General features: G+C 49.0%; 1 protein-coding gene across 1 annotated transcript in view; it reads left to right on the top strand.

Moving 5' to 3' along the window:
* The window catches only part of LOXHD1 (lipoxygenase homology domains 1), a 183,691-nt gene that overhangs the window by 79,066 nt on the left and 84,218 nt on the right, over positions 1 to 20,407 (top strand). The window contains exons 13-19 of the mRNA XM_017951697.3: positions 1,042 to 1,196; positions 2,985 to 3,145; positions 8,354 to 8,430; positions 10,107 to 10,303; positions 13,274 to 13,466; positions 16,881 to 17,041; positions 19,539 to 20,010. Coding sequence (XP_017807186.2) covers positions 1,042 to 1,196; positions 2,985 to 3,145; positions 8,354 to 8,430; positions 10,107 to 10,303; positions 13,274 to 13,466; positions 16,881 to 17,041; positions 19,539 to 20,010 — 1,416 coding nt within the window. The remainder of the gene's footprint in view (positions 1 to 1,041; positions 1,197 to 2,984; positions 3,146 to 8,353; positions 8,431 to 10,106; positions 10,304 to 13,273; positions 13,467 to 16,880; positions 17,042 to 19,538; positions 20,011 to 20,407) is intronic.

Raw genomic sequence — 20,407 nt, 5'->3', positions numbered from 1 at the left:
TTATAGGTCACACATTACCTCCTTGCAGTCACCTTTTCTGCATCTCTAAATAATTTATATTCCCTCACTCCACTCCTTACCACTCCAAGACGTCCCTCCACTGTATTATCTTAGTTACAGATATAACAAAAACATTTTCTTGTTCATAATTTGTGATTTTACTTTCCATTGCTCCTCTCTACTTTTACTCTTAACTCTAACATCGGAATTCCTGTACTGTTAATGGTGCCTGACACCTACTAGGCTTCAGTAAACCGATTTGTTTTGGGGTACCATTAACATTAAACCGATTTGGGGTGAATAAGTGAATGAATGGGTGCATTTTACTTTTCAGCTTATTTTAAGTGAGAAGGAGGGCTGGGCGTGAAGGGATGCAGGTCTGCCCCCTCCACAGTACATTTTCAACATGGGAAGAAGCTGCTGCCCTTCCCACAGTGACTGCATTTCATGCCTTTCTCTCTGCTTCCTGGCATGTCATTATCAGTGGGAGTTCTGAAAAGAAGAAGACACAATTCTTGTTCATGGAGAAAAGTTATCTTTCTTGAGAACACATAGAAGTTGGCGAACAGCCTAAGGCAAAAGGGTTTACTGGGATGGATGGAATTGAGGGCAAACTGGCCAGCTCCATCAAAGTTCCCCAGGAAAACTTGGAAGCAATTCAAGTTTAGTAGACTGAGCTCTGGAAATTCAGATTTGAGAAGTCTGAAGCTAGGCTCAGGAATCTGAATTCTTCTAAAAGTTTCCCAGAGGATACTGATAATTGACAGGATTGGGAAACTCTTGTCTGTCTCATTTGATCCCATGGCTTTAAATGGAATCCATATACCTATAAGGACCAAGGGCCTAGGCCAAGAGACTTGGGGATGACTCAGCTCTTGATTGGTGTGTGGTAGGATTTAGATAGTTGGGAGGAAGAGGGAAGGTCAGCCCAGATGAGAACTAGAAGGAGAGGAGGAATCAAAGCTTAGAAGTGGGAGCCGCAGGGCTAGGGATAGGAAGCAGGGGGCTGTCAGCAATGGTGTCCCTCTCTCTGCCTGCCAGTGGCCCGGTACCGTGTGACTGTGTGCACAGGTGAACTTGAAGGTGCTGGGACCGATGCCAACGTCTATCTCTGCCTTTTTGGTGACGTGGGGGACACAGGGGAACGGCTGCTCTACAACTGCAGGAATAACACAGACCTGTTTGAAAAGGGCAATGTAAGTTACAGCAATGTGCCCCACTCATCCCTGTCCTCCCAGTTCCCATGTTCCCTTGTCTTCCCTGCCCTGTTAAAGCTGAGCTGATGCTGGTCCTGGGGCCTCAGCCATCAGGAGCCTCACTGTGGGTAAGGGGGCGGGGGACCGGGGAATCCCAGCAGAGTCACTGGGAGGGCACAGCAATGCCTAGTGTATTTGGTTCCTGAGTATCTGGCCCACCCTCATTCACTAACATGCATGGACACCTGTTAGACTCCTGGGACTGTACAGCAGGGAGTTGAAGAGCCACCTTGGAGGGATTATGGTCCTCCCCCACCCCTGAGCTTTGAGAAGAGAGCAGAACAGAAAGACACTGGGAAGCAGCAGCAGCATCTTTCTTACCTCAGGGGTGGGCAGCGAGGGAAGGATGCCGGGCACTGTGGACTAGAGGACCCAGGCTGGAGAAAGGCTGGGCCCCCAGGGGCCAATGTGGGAACTTGGCATTCTCCCCCATGGCATGACCACTTCAGGCATCTTGTTCATGACCTTTAGGAAAGAGAAATCAAGAAAGACCCTAAAGATGGGGTGGGAGAGCTTGCTTCTGTTGCTAGCCTCATTGCAGTTGTGTTGGGTGTTCCCCCTGTTTCCCCAACCATCACATGGGTGTTCTGGGGAGGCTGTGGAAGCAGTGGGGAAAGAGCTAGGCAAGTTTGAGGCAAACCCAGCCTTGGGCTACCTGCTTCATTCTCCTGAGCCTCAGTTTCCTCATGCCTGAAATAGGGAAAGGATGCCTATCTGTGGCTGGCTGTTGTGAGTATTAGGGGCAGTGGATGTACCATCTCTGAGGTCAGACCTGGCCCACAGCACACAGTGGATGCTAAGTACAGAGTCGTTGTTGCAGTAAAGTGAGGCCAAGGGAGCTCACCAGGGTGAAGAGATTTGCAGATGACTGCTCTGTCTCCTTCCTCTGCCACCTCTTCCTTGGTGAGGTCAGGGAAAGCCCTGGAATTCCAGTGAAGGCCTCTCTCTGAGGCCAATCCAGGCTGGCTCGATTCTTGGGATCATGGCCATTTGGAGGCTGCAGTGGCAAAAATAATCTGAGCAGGATGTTGTGGGTGGACTCAGGTTCATTTGAGGAGAGGAGGTAGCGATGCCTTTACTTCACATAACTTTAAATTTCCTCTCTCCTTCCCACCCACCCACCTTTCTCTTCAGCCTTCCCTACTCTTTCCTCCTACATCTTCTGACGCCTTTGTCCATCAATCCCACCTTCAGTGTTTCTGTCCCTGAAGGCTCCCAGGTGTGCTCATGTACACTTGGAAACTCTGTTGCCCCTACTGCAGTTATGCTGCCTCAGTGGTGGGCAAAACTACACAATTAGCAAGACCACTTAGTCCCCGTAATCAATTCTAATCATTTCCCTCCTTGGAAGGGGCCCAGTATCACTCACTCTAGAGCAAGGAGCCAGAGGAGATTCGCCAAGGGATTAGCTCATGATAAATGATTGGTGACTGATAACAGCTTGTTTATTTTCCCAGAGGGAGCTGCCTTTTGAAAGGAGATCACAGAGAAGAGCCATTGTTTCACCAAAAAGTGCAGCTCTCAGTTGCTGGAAACTTGACATTGGATGATATTCCAGTGGGAGAAATTGGGGGTGGGTGTGACCTGTTCTTTATAGGTAGCTCCTGTCCCATGTGTGAAAGATGAGTTGCCTAACCCATCAGCTGATATCTGAGCTTATGTCTTTCCTTGGTGTTTGGGTCCTGGGGTAGCCACCATCCAACTGTCATTGTGGTTTCCCCCAACAAGGCTGACGAGTTCACTATCGAGTCCGTCACCATGCGGAATGTGAGGCGGGTGAGGATCAGACACGATGGCAAAGGCTCTGGCAGTGGCTGGTACCTGGACAGAGTGCTGGTGAGAGAGGAAGGGCAGCCTGAGAGCGACAACGTGGAGTTCCCCTGTCTCAGGTACGCGTTCTGCCTCCTGGTCTTTTCTCCAGCTTAGGTTATGGTCCCTGCGTTTTGGGAAGACCCAGTTCTACTACCACTACCAGCAAGCAAAACAGTGGCTTAAGGCTATAGCTGGTGGAAGAAAGAGGTGGCCTTGCTGGTGGTGCTTAGACCTGAGCCTCACATTCCCCCCTCACCCCTTAGAGTGCTGCTAGTTTCCTCTATTTAAGCACCAAAATGTGGGTGCTTGTTCATGATAAAATTTGGCAATTCCTGAATTTAAGTGTAAGTTACTTCAGAGAGTTAGTTGCGGATTGAATTAAACTTTTAAATCAAAAGGGGTTTTTTTTTTTTAATAGTTTTTAATTTAAATAGCTTTCTGACCATACCTCTCCCCTGTTAACTTCTTTTCAAGGTATCTTACTTTGTTTTCCTTTCTGCAATTTACTCGGGAGATAAAGTTTCCTTTCTCTTTTTGCTTGAGCATTTGGGTTCCCATTGACTTAAAGAAGTTCCTGATAGAGAGATTTTAGAATGAGCAATACCAGTGTTTTTCATGTCATCCTGGTGGCCCTCCACATTTTACATGGCAACATCTGGAGGATGCACACTGTATGATTGATTTGGGGCCTTGGACTGACCTGGTTCTGCAAATCTTAGTTCTAGGGCTGAGTTCTATATGTAGAGATGAGTTGCTATGTGTCCACTTTATTAGGGCTGGTCCAGGGCTCTTCGAGGGTAGCTACACTGAGGACAGCCCTCCTTTGAGTGGATGAGAGTGAGTTGCACAGCTGCCCAGCAATGAGTGTGTTGCTCTTCCTTTTACCATGAACACAGATGTACTCACGTGCATGCCTGTGCATACAGGTGCACACACACAGGCGCACATCTGCTGCAGCTGAATTACTTACCACCGCACCAACCTAGGCCCAGTAGTTTCCCAGTCATGGAGGGCCGCTGGGAGGGCTCCATAGGTCAATGATTGCGAAACAGATTTTGTCAATGACAAAGGGCGCTACAGTCTTCTACATATAGCCACTGTTCATATTACAAGGAATTACATTGAAAAGGTAAGTAATGTAGGCAACTCCAAGTGAGTGGCACTAACAGAGAGCAAGCCAGGCAGGCTTCCAGGAAGGGATGGAACTGCACCTGGGCCTGGAAGGGAGATCAGAGAGTGGACAGAGGGAGAGGAAAAGGGAGGGTGGGCCACCTAGGCTGAAGAAATGGCATGAGGCATGAGTAAGGGGCTGAGGGGGTGGCTCATCCAGAGGTTGGCAAGGGGTGCCTGGCATGTGGGGAAGGAGTGAGAAGGCTGGGGTGGGAGAGGATGGAGTGTGAACCCTCAGTCTCCTAAGCCATAGGGGAAGTGGGATGTGGGGGAAGAGTACAGCCTCGTTTCAAGTCATCACCGGCATTTTCACCCCCATCCTGGATCGGAGGCTAACTGGCTGGATGCCAGATGGAAGAGCTTGCATTGTTTTATTCCTATCCACTCAAAATATATTTATTAAGCACCTACTATATATTTACTCCCTGTCCTCATGGAGTTTATAGTCTACAGGGAAACTAGACAAAAAGCAAGTGAATAAAGCCAGAATGACACACTGTGAAGAGTGGCGTGGTGGAAACACACAATGGTGCAGGGGCTGGAGCGGGGACTAGAGATGGGGAAGGCCTGTCTGCAGAGGAACGTTGAGGCCGGCCTCCCATGGAATGAAGAGGAGAGCACCAGGGGAAAGGACTAGAGTGTTCTGGAGTCCAGCAAGACAGGCAGGTAGACAGAGGCCACTGTCCAGCAGGGCAAGGGAGCCTCTTACATGTGAGGAAGGCCGTCTGGCCTCTGGGGTTAGGACAGGGCCCAGGGAGGAGGAGGGGAGACCAGCAGGAGGTTTTGGGGAGTTGATGACGGCATTTGTTCATGTTCCAGGGCTGTAACAAAGCGCACAGACTGGGTGGCTTAAATGGCAGAAACATAAAGTCTCACAGTTTCGGAGGTCAGAAGTCCAAAATCAAGGTGTCAGTCAGGCTGCGCCCCTCTGAAGGCGCTAGGGAAGGATCTGACTCAGCCCTCTGTCCTCGCCCCTGGCAGCCTTGGGAGTTCCCTGGCTTGTGATTGGCCACCTTCTCTCTGTGCCTCCTCACAGCATCTTCCTCTCTATGTATCTGTGTCCAAATTTTCCCTTTTCATGAGGATACCAGTCAGATTAGATGAGGAGTCACCCTAATTACCTTATTTTAATTTGGTTACGTTTGCAATGACCCTGTTTCCAAATAAGGTCACATTCTGAGGTAGTGGAGGTTAGGACTTAAATGTATGAATGGGGTAGGGTGGGGTGGGGGGACACAATTCAGTTCACCACATGGCAGCTTGGCCCTTTGTGGTGGCAGTGAAGGTGGTGAGAAGGGGCTTATTGTACACCAGAGAGGACCCTGGAGGGACAGTTCATGGGCCTTGCCCATAAGAGACAGAGAAAGAGATAGAACTGAAAGCCCCAGACTTTTGCCTTTGATAGGTGGGTTGAAGGTCATGCCGTTTACTGAAATGGGGATCCTGGGGAGGGAGAACTGAGGGGTGGGGACAAGGTTGGACTCTGGAGGTCTAGTTGGGATGTGTTCGGTTTTCAATACAGAGTTGGGCCTTGAGAAATGAATTCAGAGAATGAGAGCATAGAGCTAAAATTTAAAGCTAGGGAACTGCAGGGGATCCTTTAGGGAGAGCATGTATAAAGAGAGCAGCGGGCGGAGCTCTGGGGCAGGCCAGGAGAGGGAGCCTGGAAAGGGGAAGAGGAAGAAGTTGGTGTGTGCACACTGCATTGTCACATACATGGTGCTGGGGGAGCTCAGAACCAGAAGTCTAGCCGCCCACCTGCTGTGTGACTTTGACCCAATCCCTTGTCTGGTCTTCTGCACCTTCCTGGCTGGCATGTATCTTATGGTGAGGTTGAGGGTATTGCAGTTCGAAAGGAGCCCATTAAAGACACAGTGATACCGATGATGCTGATGGCTGGGCGGGAGAGGAGCAGAGGCCTCAAACACCCCAGAGTCCTCCCTGCCCCCAAACACTTAACAGTGCATGCATTTTTTAAGAAAATGGGTTCTTATGTCTTGCTGACACATGTAGTGATGACATTTGCCAACTCAGGACCCAGGGGACTTGGAAAAATCAGGAACTGGAGCCTGAGCATGCACACTGCTTCTTTCTTCACCTGAGCTGTTATTTTAACTCTGTTGGAGAGCAGGACAAACTAGGTCTGTTTATCAGAATTTCTGCTCGGATCAGGTGTGTGTGTATGTGTGTGTGTACACACACACACATGCCTGTGAGCTCAGAGAAAGAGTAATAAAATCACCACCAGACTGACTTATCCTTTTAGCAACATCTCACTCTGAAACTGGGCTGAAGTGTTTGAAGCTGAAAGAAACTGGCTATATTTGGAAATATCTATTAATACCCTGAAAGTATTTAGGTGGAAACAAAATGACAAGTCATGGTTTCCTTTTGCTGCTGGGGAGGGCCTGGGGGTGGATAAGTGGTAGAGAATGAGGGGAGCGCAGGTAGAATTTTCAGATGGCTGAGGGCTTGCTGACTCTCCACACTTCCCCGCCCTGTGAATGCGTGCCCAGGCCTGCTTCACAACCTTCTCCTCTGCAGTCTCCATGCCAGGGTGACCTCAGCCAGGCAGACAGAATGGGAGGCTCTTAATTGGTTGATTTCAGGGACTCTAGAAGCCCTGAGTTCCCAAATTCCCCTGTCATCAATGCCTAGGATTTCACCATTGTATCCTCATGTCTTGGAGTCTCCAATGGTTTTCTTGCGTTCTAGATTCACAGCACCAAAGCCCTTGGGAAAAGTAACAGCCTAGTTGTTGGCTAATATTTTAGTGTTAGCTAATAGCCAACTGACAGCAAGGTCTCGTGGGAATGTCGGATCTTGTGTTTTGGGAAGGAGGGTGAAAGAGAAGGTTTGGGAGAGACCACAGCATTTCCTCTGTCGGCCTTGGGGAGAGGAGTGGTCTATTAGCAGAGAGTACTGCAGTTTGGGGAGGCCTGAGCTCCATGCCAGGGAGACTATGGAGGAATTAGTGCCTTGGCTTTTACGGGCTCTGTAGCCAGGGTGTTGCCTCCCTCTCAGTAGGGTAATGGAGTGGGCTGCAAAGACCAGCACCAAGACACAGACAAATGGGAGGTGGTTTGGTTAAGAGGCAAATGTCTTGTTTTCCTCAATATCCTGGGGAACAATGAACGGTGTCTATTCTGCCATGGGCCCCATCATAAACCATCCTGAGTGCTGAAGCTTAGAAAACTCATGCTTGCATGATTGATTTCTCAGGCTGAGTCTCTGTGCCCAGTGTGTAGGTGCTTTTCAGGTAAATTGCCCCATACCTTTTCCCCTGGTGGATGACCAGCAGAGAGATGGGACTGTGGCTCACTCCAACATGTTGAAGAGTCACAGCTATCAATCTGCAGCCCTGCAGGGTACAACTCCAGCTTCTCCTGGAAGGCAATTGTCATTTATCCCTGAGGACTCAGATCACTGATCCCTTCTCATTTCCCTCAACTTACTCTGGTCCAATACCATCCTTGTCTTGGTCTTCAGTGCCTCAGCTGGTCTATCCTGTCTTCTTAAGTAGGCTGCTGACAGCCTGGACTGGGCCTTATGTATCCTAGCGTATCTTCTCTTCCATTTCCCCACCCCAGAGCCCTCAGTATGGTGCCGTGAGGATGGAAAGCCTTTAGAAAAAGAGATGCTTGATTTCTATGTTAATGATGGCTTTCAGGACAGACTTTTGACAGTGATTGCCAAGGCCCTACATCATGTGACCTGTCCCCTCTCCAGCCTCCTCTGCGAGCTCTCACTGCATCCATCCACATGATCTTGTCTCAACTCCTGGAGGCTGTATTCCATCCCAGGATATGTTGTTTCCTCTGGGATACTCTTCCCTTTTCTCCTGGTCTCCTTCCAAAGACCATGTGACATCATCTCCACCCATTCCCCAAGGAGTTCCCTGCCCTCCTTCCAATCTCAGCCAAACACCACCGCCTCTGGGAAGTCCTCCTTTCCCACTCCAGGCTAGGATGCTTTGCTAGATGCTCCCATAGAATCATTTTACTTTGCTAAAGTCAAAGCTCTAGGCCTCCAGAGTGACTCTGCATGAATGGGTGAAGCTTTGATTGTCTGCCTGCACCACCCAAAGAGCTAACATCCCCCCATTTGCCCACCAGGTGGTTGGACAAGGATAAGGACGATGGGCAGCTGGTCCGAGAGTTGCTACCCAGTGACAGCAATGCGACACTGAAGAGTGAGTTGTCCTGATGACCAGGTGCTGGGTGTGCCCTTGGTGAAACAGGGGTCTTCCCTCAGCTAAGCCCTTCAAGAAAACACCCACCTTGGCCATCCAAAGTGCTGGGATTAGAGGCATGAGCCACGACACCCAGCAGCTAAAGATATATATATATCTCTCTGACCTTTTCTAAGGTTAGACAGCAGAGTTTGAACCAGAGTGTCCCATTTCTGGTCTCAGAGTTACAGAATTTAAGATCCGAGAAGGAACCCAGGAGAGGAGATGACCCATGCCTGTGGTAAGGGGACCCCTCTTCCCCCTCCACAACCCCAGCAAACCCAGTTGTGTAGTCAGTGATGGAGCTGGAACCAGTACCCAGGGTATCTCTGTCTATGTCACTGTCCTTCCCACTCCAGCAAGCCCCGATTTCACCATGTGGACAGGACCTCCTGACCCCCTGCTTCCTCAGTCAGAGCCTCTGAAAGCATTTAGATCAAGCTTGTCCAACCCACAGCCCGCACACGTGTGGCCCACGATGGCTTCGAATGCGGTCCAATACAAGTTTGTAAACTTTCTTAAAACATAAAGCTTTTTTTGCAATTTTTTAAAACTCATCAGCTATCATTTGTATTAGCACATTTTTTGTGTGGCCCAAGACAATTCTTCTTCTTCCAATGTGGCCAGGGAAACCAAAAGATTGGGCATCCCTGGTTTAGCTGGAAAATAGTATAAGAAAGAGGTCTCCTTCCCAGTTTCTGCTACTACATCTTTCAGCAAGAAGAGAAGCCATTTCCTCAAGTGCCCTTGGGTGGAACTAATGGAGCTGATCTAGTTCCAGGGCTGGACCCCAGGCAGGGTATGCTCAGCTGACTTTCTCCAAATCCTTCTTCCTAGTGGGAGGACCCTATGGTGGCAGTGAGTGGCAGGCCTGGGAGTGAGCATCACTCACCTTTCCAGTGCTTCCTCCTCTTTGCCCAAGATACACACACACCCAGGGACAAGCCTGGAGGACTTGGGGTCTTGCCTTGTATTATTTCAGGACTCACCTTTTCCTCGGGTGTTTTTATCCCTGAAGACAGATAATGCAGACCTTCCTGGCTGATAAAATGGAGTGACACCCTCGTGGTAGCCCAGTGAAAAGCAGGGGGCTTCAAGAGGGTTTCACTCCTGGCTGGCGACCTCTTCACTGTTGCCATCTTGCACCAAACACATGACCTTCTGAGGCTCAGATTCCTTGCCTGTGAAACTGAGGTCAGAATCCTTAGCAATAATACCGTGTGTATAATACTCTAGACAATGTCTGGAAAGATCAATCCTTCCTTTGTCTCAGTTTCCTTGTCCACTGTCAGAGAAGCTAGATCAGATGATTGTGGGAGATCCTTTCAGGCTCTTACATTTTGATGTTCTTGCTTGTGATTTACACACTTTCCTGCTCTCAGCCCATTCACACCTTCTGGAGCAGACAGAGAACCTACTAGAATTCTGCTTTTGTGGTTGAGGAGACCTCACAGAGATGGAAGGAACACCTGCCCCAAGTTGCAGGGCTGCTTAGAGCAGGAGCCTGGATTCTCAATTCCCAGCCTGTGTTCCCCACAAGCTTCCAGCTCCAGGCTGCCCTCCTATACAGGCATCCTGCTTCCTGTCACCCCCTGCACTAACCCCTTCCCTTCCTCCCTCTGCCTTGGGCTGTTCAGACTTTCGCTATCACATCAGCTTGAAGACTGGGGATGTCTCTGGGGCCAGCACGGATTCTAGAGTCTACATCAAGCTCTATGGGGATAAATCTGACACCATCAAGCAAGTTCTTCTTGTCTCTGACAACAACCTCAAAGACTACTTTGAACGTGGCCGGGTGGACGAGTTCACCCTCGAGACCCTGAACATTGGAACTGTAAGTCTCCTTCCCAAGACCATGTGACATCATCCCACCCATTCCCCAACACACATTCACACATGTGTCCACACGTATGTCCACACACAGACACACACACACTCATGTACATAGGGGTAAACACATTTTGAAGAAAAAAAGCCCACTTGAGAATAATGAGTGAGGTATGTTGTTTTTCAGCTGTGACCTAGAGCAGCTGAAGATATGTAAACAGTGGTGATGCTTCCAGAGCCTTTTTGGGGGTTGAATGTGTATTTTCAGTGGCGTTACCTCAACATTTTATTTACCTACATATCCAGGACCAATGTACCTGCGTCACAGACACTGGAGAAGGAGACATTGAATGCAGGGAAGGAAAAGAGAAGCAAGGACTAAGAAAAGGGGCTAAAAATACTTCCTAATTTCAAACTTGAGTGTGCATCAGAATTGGGTCCAGGAAGCTTGTTTCAGTGCATACTTTTGGGCCACACCTGAGAGATTCTGCCTTGGGAGATGGAACCCAAGCGCCTCCAGATCAAGGCTCCAGGTATCTCTGCTGCAAGAGGTCTAAGCACTTCATCAAAGAGAAAGCTGAACAGTAAAGCAGCAAGGACAGACTTTAATCAGTAATCTACCACCGCAATCAGGAAAAGAGGCCAGTGTGAACTGAACCCAACTTAGGTTTGTGCAGAGGTTTGCAAGCCTCTTTAAAGGGAGGATGAGGGAATAGGGGGAGGGTAATCAGGGGCTCAGTAGAGTCAGGGGAAAAACACAAAAAGCAGTAATGGGGAGGTCAGCCCATGTGGGTTGTGGAACCCATCTGGATTTGCTAACTGATGCTTTATGGTATGAGAGTCCTATCCTACAAGGGTCTGGCAGACAGAAGCCCTACCCTCAGGTGCTGGCTGGAACCAACAGTAAATTATTTTGACAGCCTTGAGTTTTCTAAGGCAGGCACAGTAAGGGGGATTAGGGTCACCCTAGGGATGTGACCTTGAGCTGTTAGAAACTATGTTAGTGTTTTGTTCAAGTCTTTATAGGCCAAGATTGAGGCTCAGTTGAGAAAGGGTTCAGGAGCCTGGCTAGAGTTTGGCCAAGGTAAGAATCTTCCTTGACATCGCCTGGAGAAACACAGTTCTAAATCTTAGACTTGAGGATTGAGGATGTCTCTAGAAATGACTGAGCTGGGATTTGCATTACTACCTGCTGCTCCCAGGGTGTGGCTTGGTGGAAATGGAGATGGTAAAAAGCCCTCTACCTGGAACCTCATCTTTCCTGCCCCTTCCATCTCAGGGAGTCCAACCCTATTTCAGGTCCCAGGAATCTCTTCTCCCATCAAAACTCACTCAAGGGAAAGATCTCATGTCAGTCATTTATACCTTGAGGTTAATGAACTTAAATCAGTGTTTTCGTTTATCAAAATGTTATTTACATTTTAAGCATAATCAATAATTGCAGAGTGAAAATGCTGTTCCCTTTACCAAAGGATTTTGGGCAGCAGCTGGCGCATAAATGAGACCTCTAGGAAGAGTAGGGCGGCAGTTGGGGGGCATTTAAGCTTCTTCCTGAGTTTCTGAAATCCCCTCAACAAGCAGTGTGGCCAAGAGGTTGAGAGCACGGGCTCTGGCTGCCAACTGCATATTTGAGACCCATTTCTACTTAACTGCCATGTGTAAGTTATTAAACCTCTGTTTGCCTCTATTTTCTCATTCATAACAACATGGGATCCTAATGGGGTTGTTATTAGCATTAAATATGTGAATAACACCCACATGCTCATACTAAGTGCTCAGTAAATGCTACTGAACAATTAGTCTACATCAAGTGTGAAGTGTTGTAGAACTGAGCTAGTGCCTGCCCTTAGGGAGCATCCAGTTATATGAGACACCTACCCTGTCTTTACTCTTTCAGCCAATCCATCCCTGGGACTTTCACAGTCCTGGCACCACAGAAGAACAACAAAACTCTTCCCTGTCCCTTGACATGCACCCAGAGGGCTCTCAGGCTTTGTAAGCTTAGCTGGTTTTCTTCTGACAATTCCATGGGACTGGGCTGCATGCACTTAACTCTGACATTGTTGCCATTACCAGCTGCAAAGAGGCACTTAGGACTCAGAAGAGCAACAGCAGGCCTGCATGGACAGTTTTCTAAATCTGGCCTTTTGGCACCAGACTCACGGCTAACGTCACCTCTTCAAACCATCACAGAGAGAATCTGAGGGCTGCAAGGGTTCTCAAAGGCCATCTGATAATTCCATCTGATGTTAAAATTGCTCTGTATACAGCATTTCAAAAAGAAAAAAACATAAAAGCAATCCAAACATTGAAAAACCAAGTACATATAAGGATGGTGATATGATCATCTGTGCTCCCCTCTATGTTGCCCATGGGGGCAAAGATGTTAAAATGCAAAATCACAAAGCAATTATAGAGTGTTATTGGAAAAAGAAAAGTGTTCCTTGGGTCCAAGAGTGAGAGGAATTGGTTACAGAACCACAGAGTACTGAGAGGTTGCCTGCATAGTCTGTCACCTTCAGGATGGGTATGTTGAAGAAATGCAGAAATATATACAACTGTGTATTGTTCAAAACCAAACCAAATCAATAACACAGTGATTGGAAGGTGATGGCAAACATTCTAAACATTTGCTTTCTCATGTGGCCATGACCTAATGTGATTAAGTACTAGTGGAGCTTTCAAAGTTCTTGTCACCTCCACTCCCCTCTTGTTTCTCACCACGGCCCTGGGAGGTGTGCTGGGCTTAGGAGAAGAGAATGGTGGCTCCAGGCAGGGGAGGTGATGCCCTGGCCCCCAGCTGGCTGATGGTGGGGCAGGAATGGGACCCCAACTCTTCCATGAGTCTTCCCTCTCCTGGGGACTGGAGACCTGGGTTGAGTAGTGCTGTTTTTGCTGGTGTTTGGGAGGTAGGGATGGGGGCATGGAGGTTTCTACACACTGGCTCCTTGCTCACCCTCACTCGGGTTTCCTTCAGATCAACCGGCTGGTGATTGGGCATGATAGCACCGGCATGCATGCCAGCTGGTTCCTGGGCAGCGTTCAGATCCGTGTGCCCCGTCAAGGCAAGCAGTACACCTTTCCCGCCAACCGCTGGCTGGACAAGAACCAGGCTGATGGGCGTCTGGAGGTGGAGCTGTATCCCAGCGAGGTGGTGGAGATCCAGAAATGTATGGAGGAGGCTGTGGCGGGACCACCCATTGTTTCCCATGGGGGGATGGGGCTGAGGGGAAGGAGGAGGGACCATGGAGCAAAGTGGGTCTTGCTGACAAGTGCTGCTGGTACGGTCCTGCAGGGAGGAACATGGGGGCTTTCACTGCCTCTGGTACCATGGTTCTCGTAGGAAAGAAGGGCTCATTTTATAGGTGAGGAAACTGAGGACCCAAAGGATGAAACACTTTTTTCTGGACTAAAGGCAGCAGATGACTTTATTAGGAAATGCGCACTCTCAACCCTGTGTAGGAGTTTGGGACCTAGTTCATGTCTTCTGCGATGAAGACTGGCTGAGGTGATAAAACTGTTTATTCATTCATTTATTCAAAAAAAATACACAGTCAGCCTTCCACATCCGTGGGTTCTGCATCGGTAGATTCAACCAAGGATCAAAAACATTTGGAGGCCGGGCATGGTGGCTCACGCCTGTAATCCCAGCACTTTGGGAGGCCGAGGTGGGTGGATCACGAGGTCAGGAGATGGAGACCATCCTGGCTAACACGCTGAAACCCTGTCTCTACTAAATAAATACAAAAAAATTAGCCAGGCATGATGACGGGCGCCTGTAGTCCCAGCTACTTGGGAGGCTGAGGCGGGAGAATGGTGTGAACCCGGGAGGCGGAGCTTGCAGTAAGCTGAGATTGCGCCACTGCACTCCTGCCTGGGCGACAGAGCGAGACTCCGCTCAAACAAAACAAAACAAACAAAAAAAAACCAAAACAAACAAAATATTTGGAAAAAACTTGCATCTGTAATGAACATATACAGACTTTTTTCCTTGCCATTATTCCCTAAGAGTAACGAATAACAACTATTTATATAGCATTTACCTTGTATTAGGTATTATAAGTAACCTAGAGATATTTAAAGTATATAGGAGGATGTGTGTAGGTTATATGCAAATACTATGCCATTTTATATGAGGGACTTGAGTATCCTCAGATTTGGGTATGCTTGGGGGTTCTGGAACCCATCCCTGCAGATACTGAGGAATGACTGTCTCTTGAGGGTTTCTCTCTGCCAGCACTGCTCTGAGCTTTGTGGAGGCAGCTGTGAGCAAAACGAACGAAACCCTTGCTCTCGAATGCTTTATATTCCACAGGGGAGACAGACAATAATAGGATAATGCCAGTGGACAACCAGGAGGAACATGAAACAGGATAAAGGGTTAGCATTGGTGTGGGTGAAGGGCCTCTTTGGATAGGATGGTGACATTTCTGAGGAGGAAGACAGTGGGACCAAAGCCTGGCACAGAGACTGTCCCTTCTCACCTCTACCTTTCTTGCTTTTTTTTTTTTTTTTTTTTTTTTTTTGAGACAGAGCCTTACTCTGTCACCCAGGCTGGAGTGCAGTGGCATAATCTCAGCTCACTGCAACCTCCTCCCGGATTCAAGCAATTCTCCTGCCTCAGCCTCCTGAGTACCTGGGACTACAGGTGTGCGTCCCCACGCCTGGCTAATTTTTGTAGTTTTAGTAGAGACAGGGTTTCACCATGTTGTCTAGGCTGGTCTTGAACTCCTGAACCCTAGTGATCCATCTGCCTTGGGCTCCCAAAGTGCTAGCGTTACAGACGTGAGCCACCATGCTGGCCTCACCTCTGCATTTCTACATTGGTCCTGAAAGCAACTGCCCAAGGCTCACTTCCACAGCAGCTTCCCTGAGAGGGAACCCCAGTATGAAATCACCTCTCTCGCTCCCAGAACTGTTTGAATATCTTTTCATATGTGTGTCTAATCTCCCCAAGCAACCTGCAAGTTCCTTTAGGGCTGTTATATACACATGCTTTGTAATGGCACTTGCCAGTATGAGAATCAACTCCTTCCCTCATTTTATAAATCAACACTGGAATTCCATCAGAGTAGTATAGATATTAATCAAGACGATAAAGATAAAGATGAAGATAAAAAAGCAATAGTTCCCTTACCCACCTTTTCCCCTTACCCCACCCCTCTTCTTCAATGGCAACAACCTTACTTTAGATTTTTCCTCTGAAATTTAGCTCCATATTTTTAAACAATATACCTATCAATTTTTACTTATTTACTTTTTAGAGACAGGATGTTGCTCTGGCACCCAGGCTGGAGTGCAGTGACACAATCACAACTCATTGCACCCTTAACTCCCGGGCTCAAGCGATTCCCCTGCCTCAGCCTCTTGGGTAGCTGGGACTACAGGCACATGCCACCATACCCCTCAATTTTTATTTTTATTTTTATTTTATTTTTGCATAGATGGGGATCTTGTTGTGTTGCCCAGGCTGATCTTGAACTCCTGGCCTCAAGCAATCCTTCTGCCTCCCAAAGCAGCGGAATTACAGGCCTGAACCACCGCGCCTGGCCTCAGTTTTTTAATTTTACAGCCTTAGACATTATCTATTGACTTCCTACTATGAAAGAGGAGGATTTAGCTCTTTTAACATACACAGGCACTTGTATGGGCCCTCGTGTGCGTGCGCGCGCGCGCACACACACACACACATACTCACTGTATCTCTCTCTCCCTGTCCTTCCAGCCTTCAAAACAGCTAAATCAGTGTTCAATTTTCATATTATTATAAGTATGTCAATATTATTCACTGCTGAGTCACCTACATTATGATAATTGCTTTTCATCTTTCGTAGAGCTTGTTGTTTTTTCTAGAGTGAGTCTCCTTTTTTTGATGGATTGCTCTCTCTGCGCTCATTGCTCTCTGCATTACTGTGTTAGGTTAGGACTGCCTCGTCACTGTGGACTCACCTGGTCTCTCCGCATCCCTGGTGTCTCTCTGCATCCCTGGTGTTTCTCTGTGTGCCACAACTTCCTTTTCTTATAAGGATGCCAATCAGCATGGATTAGGGCCTGCCCTTGGGGGTCTCGTTTAAACTAGTCACCTCTTTAAAGACTCTTATCTCCAGATATAGTTACATTCAGAGGTCCTGGGGTTAGTGCTTCAACGTAAGCATTTTGGGGGGCCTAATCATTCCCTAAAGGTCCCACCTCTTAATACGGTTACAATGGCAATGACATTTCAGCATGAGTTTTGGAGAAGACAAACATGCAAACCGTAGCAGGCAGGCACACAGCAGGGATCGCCAGCTGGTATGTGACTCCTCTTCCTTCCTGGTGCATGTGGTGCAGAGGATGACTGGGATATGTGTCTGATTGCTTAGATTTGGCATTTCCACCACCTATTCTCCTCTAAGCCTCAGTTTGTTTACCTGCAAAATAGGAATGATTGTGCTTACTCAGGGTGTTGAGGAGTGGATTAGATAAGTGAATGGCTGTGAAGCACCAGGCACCTGTAACAGGCTAAGGAAAGGCTTGTTTTGTTACTATCATTGTTGTCATTATTATTACTAAATGTTCCACTTCTCCTGCATGTGCCCACCCAGTGGTCCACTATGAGGTTGAGATTTGGACAGGAGATGTGGGTGGCGCAGGCACCAGTGCCCGAGTCTACATGCAGATCTATGGAGAGAAAGGCAAGACAGAAGTGCTCTTCCTCTCCAGCCGCTCAAAAGTTTTTGAACGGGCGTCCAAGGATACATTCCAGGTATGTGGGGTCGAGGAGCAGGGGTGCCAACAGCAGTCCCAGTGGACACCAAGATGCTTCCCTGGGTGTACTAATTTCCTCAGTCAATACTCACCTGAGAATGGGCTGCCTCCCTCCAGTTGGGTGGAAGATGCTTCCTCTCTCCACACCTGAGCTTTTGGCCTAAAATGAGGGGATTGGACTAGATCAGTGGTTCCCACCCCTGGCCTCATGTTACAATCACCTGGGGAGCTTTAAGAAAAAAGTGCTGCCTGGTGCACACCCCACACCAGACAAATCAGAACCTCTGGGGATGGGATATATTTTCTGGGTGTACTTTTAAAAGCTCCTCCAGGGATTACTAACATGCTGCCATCCCTGAGAACCTTGGGGGCAGGTAATTCTAATCTGCCAAAAGATGGCACTAAGGCTGTGGTTCCTCCACTCATTCCCGGTCCTGTGGCCTCTGAGTCTACAGTTCTCTCAAGCCTGATAACAAGAAAATGCTTCCCAGCCAGGACACTGGGAGACTTGGAATTTTATGGCTGTTTCCTGAGTGTCCTGGGTCTCCGTTCTTCCTTTCCAAGTCTTTCAATAGAAGGAAAAAAGAGATGAGAATGTGGGCGTGTTGTTGGCAAGAGAGGAGGATGCAAGGGTGGTGCCCCTTAGGGGAAACAGGAATGTTTAATTATAGATATGACAGTGTGTGTGCATGTGCAGATGTATGTGTGCAGGCAGCATGTTCATGTTGGGTGCCCTGTGTTTCCACATGCCAGGAGCACCTTAGCCTTCAGCAAAGAATCTTACCCAGTGCCCAGGGAAGACAGTCCTGGCTGAACTGGGACTGTCATAGGTGTCTGGAACATCAGAGCTGGAGGGAGCCTCATTGAGCCAGACGCCCTCATACACTGCTGAGGAGGCAGAGGCCCAAGTATTTTAGCTCTCTGAGCCTTCACTTCCTCATCAGTTAAAACCTAGCTTTATAATACCTGCCTGGCTGGCTTCACAGTCCCTATAATGATCAAGAGTCAACGTCAGGGAATGCACTTGGGAAGGAGTGCCCAGTTATGGAAATGGAACCGGATAGCATGTCTTCTGGATGCCAATTTACTGGATGTGGTGGTGGATGAAGGCACGGCTGGGCAGACAGATGTGAGGGAGGCCAGGGGTGCAGCAAGCCGGCCTCCTTGGCAAGGTTGATTGCAGGGGTGCTGTAATCTGGGAAATGCTGAAGAGGAGAGCTAATGCACTGAAGAAGGTCCAGAGCCTTTCCCCTAAGTAGCTGAGAAGGATAAATTCCAGGGGCCCTGGGCTCTGCCATGATTGGTAATTTTCTGGCAAAGGTGGTTTATTGGCTACATTGTGGACTCATGAACAGGGGGCCAGAAGGCCTGAGTTCTCATCTAGGTCTGGACTTGAATTGTAGGACACTGGAACTCATGGGATAGCCTTGGCCTCAGTTCGCCCTGGCACTCAGTGGAAGAACTGGTGGGACCAGGCTTTGAGAAGGGTCAAACCCCAGACAGGGGCTCATCAGCATCAGGAAGCCTGGGAGGACACTGACTAGCAACAACCCCCATGTGAGCCCTCCCCTGAGTGCTGCAGGGGACAGGCCAGACCCCACCTCCATGTGGGTCCTTCCTCAGAGCCTGGGGCTCAGGACTGAGCTCAGGCCTCATGATCTAGAGTTGATGATGCCATCATCACTGCCCTTTGGGCCAGTCGTGTGCTATGCCCATCCTGGTAGAGACTGAAAATGATGGTCTCTGCCCTTAAGGAACTCATAATCAAGAGGGCAAAGACCAGCTCGTGAGGATGAAGAGGGCATCCAGGCCAGACCAGCACCAGAGCTAAACCCTGGACCCCCTCTGTGCTCTTGGGGAAGATGCAGTCAGGCTGAGGCCATGTGCTCAGGGTTGGGGGAGGAAGGAGCTTGGGCCTCTGTGGGTGTGGGTGAAATTTTTGTTTTTGAAAAAGAGTACTTTAGTTTTTTGCTTATTATGAAAGTTATATATGGTTAACACTGAAAATTTTTGTAAAGAGAACACAGAGGCACAAAGTTAAAAAAAAGTAATGAAACACAGGAACCTGAATGAATAGATTTTAGCTACAAGTAGAGGAGGGGATAAAGGCAGGCTAAGTAAGGAAACTATTCTATATAGGGACATAGAAATCATAGGAATGAGTCGCGTGGGCGTGTCTGTGTGTGTATGTGCGTGTGTGTGTATACATGCAGGCATGTATGTTTAAGAGAGAAGAAGAGGGAGACTAGCTTGGCCACCACAGAGGTTGGAAGAAATAAACTTGATTGCAGGATGGGGCCAGTTGATCCCAGCGGAACCAAGACAGGTATAGCCAGACAGAGGGAGCTGGTGGAAGGATCTGAGCACAGAGGCCCCAGCCCTCTCCATCCTGCAGCTCAGCAAACAGGCCTTGAGCTTGGCTCTTTAGGGGTGGGAATGGGGGCTGGGAGGAGGATGCTGGGGCCACAACAGCCACTGCCCTGCTCTTTGAACAGCTGGAGGCAGCCGACGTGGGCGAGGTCTACAAGCTCCGGCTCGGGCACACAGGCGAGGGCTTCGGGCCCAGCTGGTTCGTGGACACCGTGTGGCTGCGGCACCTGGTGGTGCGGGAGGTGGACCTCACGCCGGAGGAGCAGGCCCGGAAGAAGAAGGAGAAGGACAAGCTGCGGCAGCTGCTCAAGAAGGAGCGACTGAAGGCTAAGCTGCAGAGGAAGAAGAAGAAGAGGAAGGGCAGCGATGAAGAGGAGGAGGGGGAGGAGGAGGAGTCGTCCTCATCAGAGGAGTCCTCATCAGAGGAGGAGGAGGAGGAGGAGACCGAAGAAGAGGAGGAAGAGGAGGAGTTTGGGCCGGGGATGCAGGAGGTGATTGAGCAGCACAAGTTCGAAGCCCACCGCTGGCTGGCCCGGGGCAAGGAGGACAACGAACTTGTCGTGGAGTTGGTGCCAGCTGGCAAGCCGGGTCCTGAGCGTAAGCAGGGGGTGGGGTCGGCGGGTGGGGCAGTGGTCAGACAGTTCCCCTAAAGGGGGGCCACGGGGGGCAGGGGGCCTAGATCCCCCTCACATGGAGGCCAAATAGGTAGGCACCCATCATGGTTCCCAAATAACTCTCTTGACCTGCGTGTGAAATGCCACCATTTACACTGCTGTTTGGGGATAAGCATGGCACTTTTCCTGAGGTTCTCAGGAGGAATTGGTGACTTTGGGAAGAGCCCTGATATGACTCAATACAATTGACTGGGGGGACATGAAGTAAGAGGGCTGTCTGCTGGCTTCATGGTGAAGGAGTCTGGGGTTGGGATTGGGGGCAGTTTCAGTCCCAGGTTAGCGTAGAGGCATCTGAAGATCCCTCCTGTTCTGGGATCTGG

This window comes from Papio anubis, chromosome 19, assembly GCF_008728515.1.
Source record: "Papio anubis isolate 15944 chromosome 19, Panubis1.0, whole genome shotgun sequence".
Taxonomy (NCBI): Eukaryota; Metazoa; Chordata; class Mammalia; order Primates; family Cercopithecidae; genus Papio; species Papio anubis.
The sequence above is the reverse complement of the archived record's forward strand: the minus strand, read 5'-3'. Positions and strand labels throughout refer to the sequence as shown.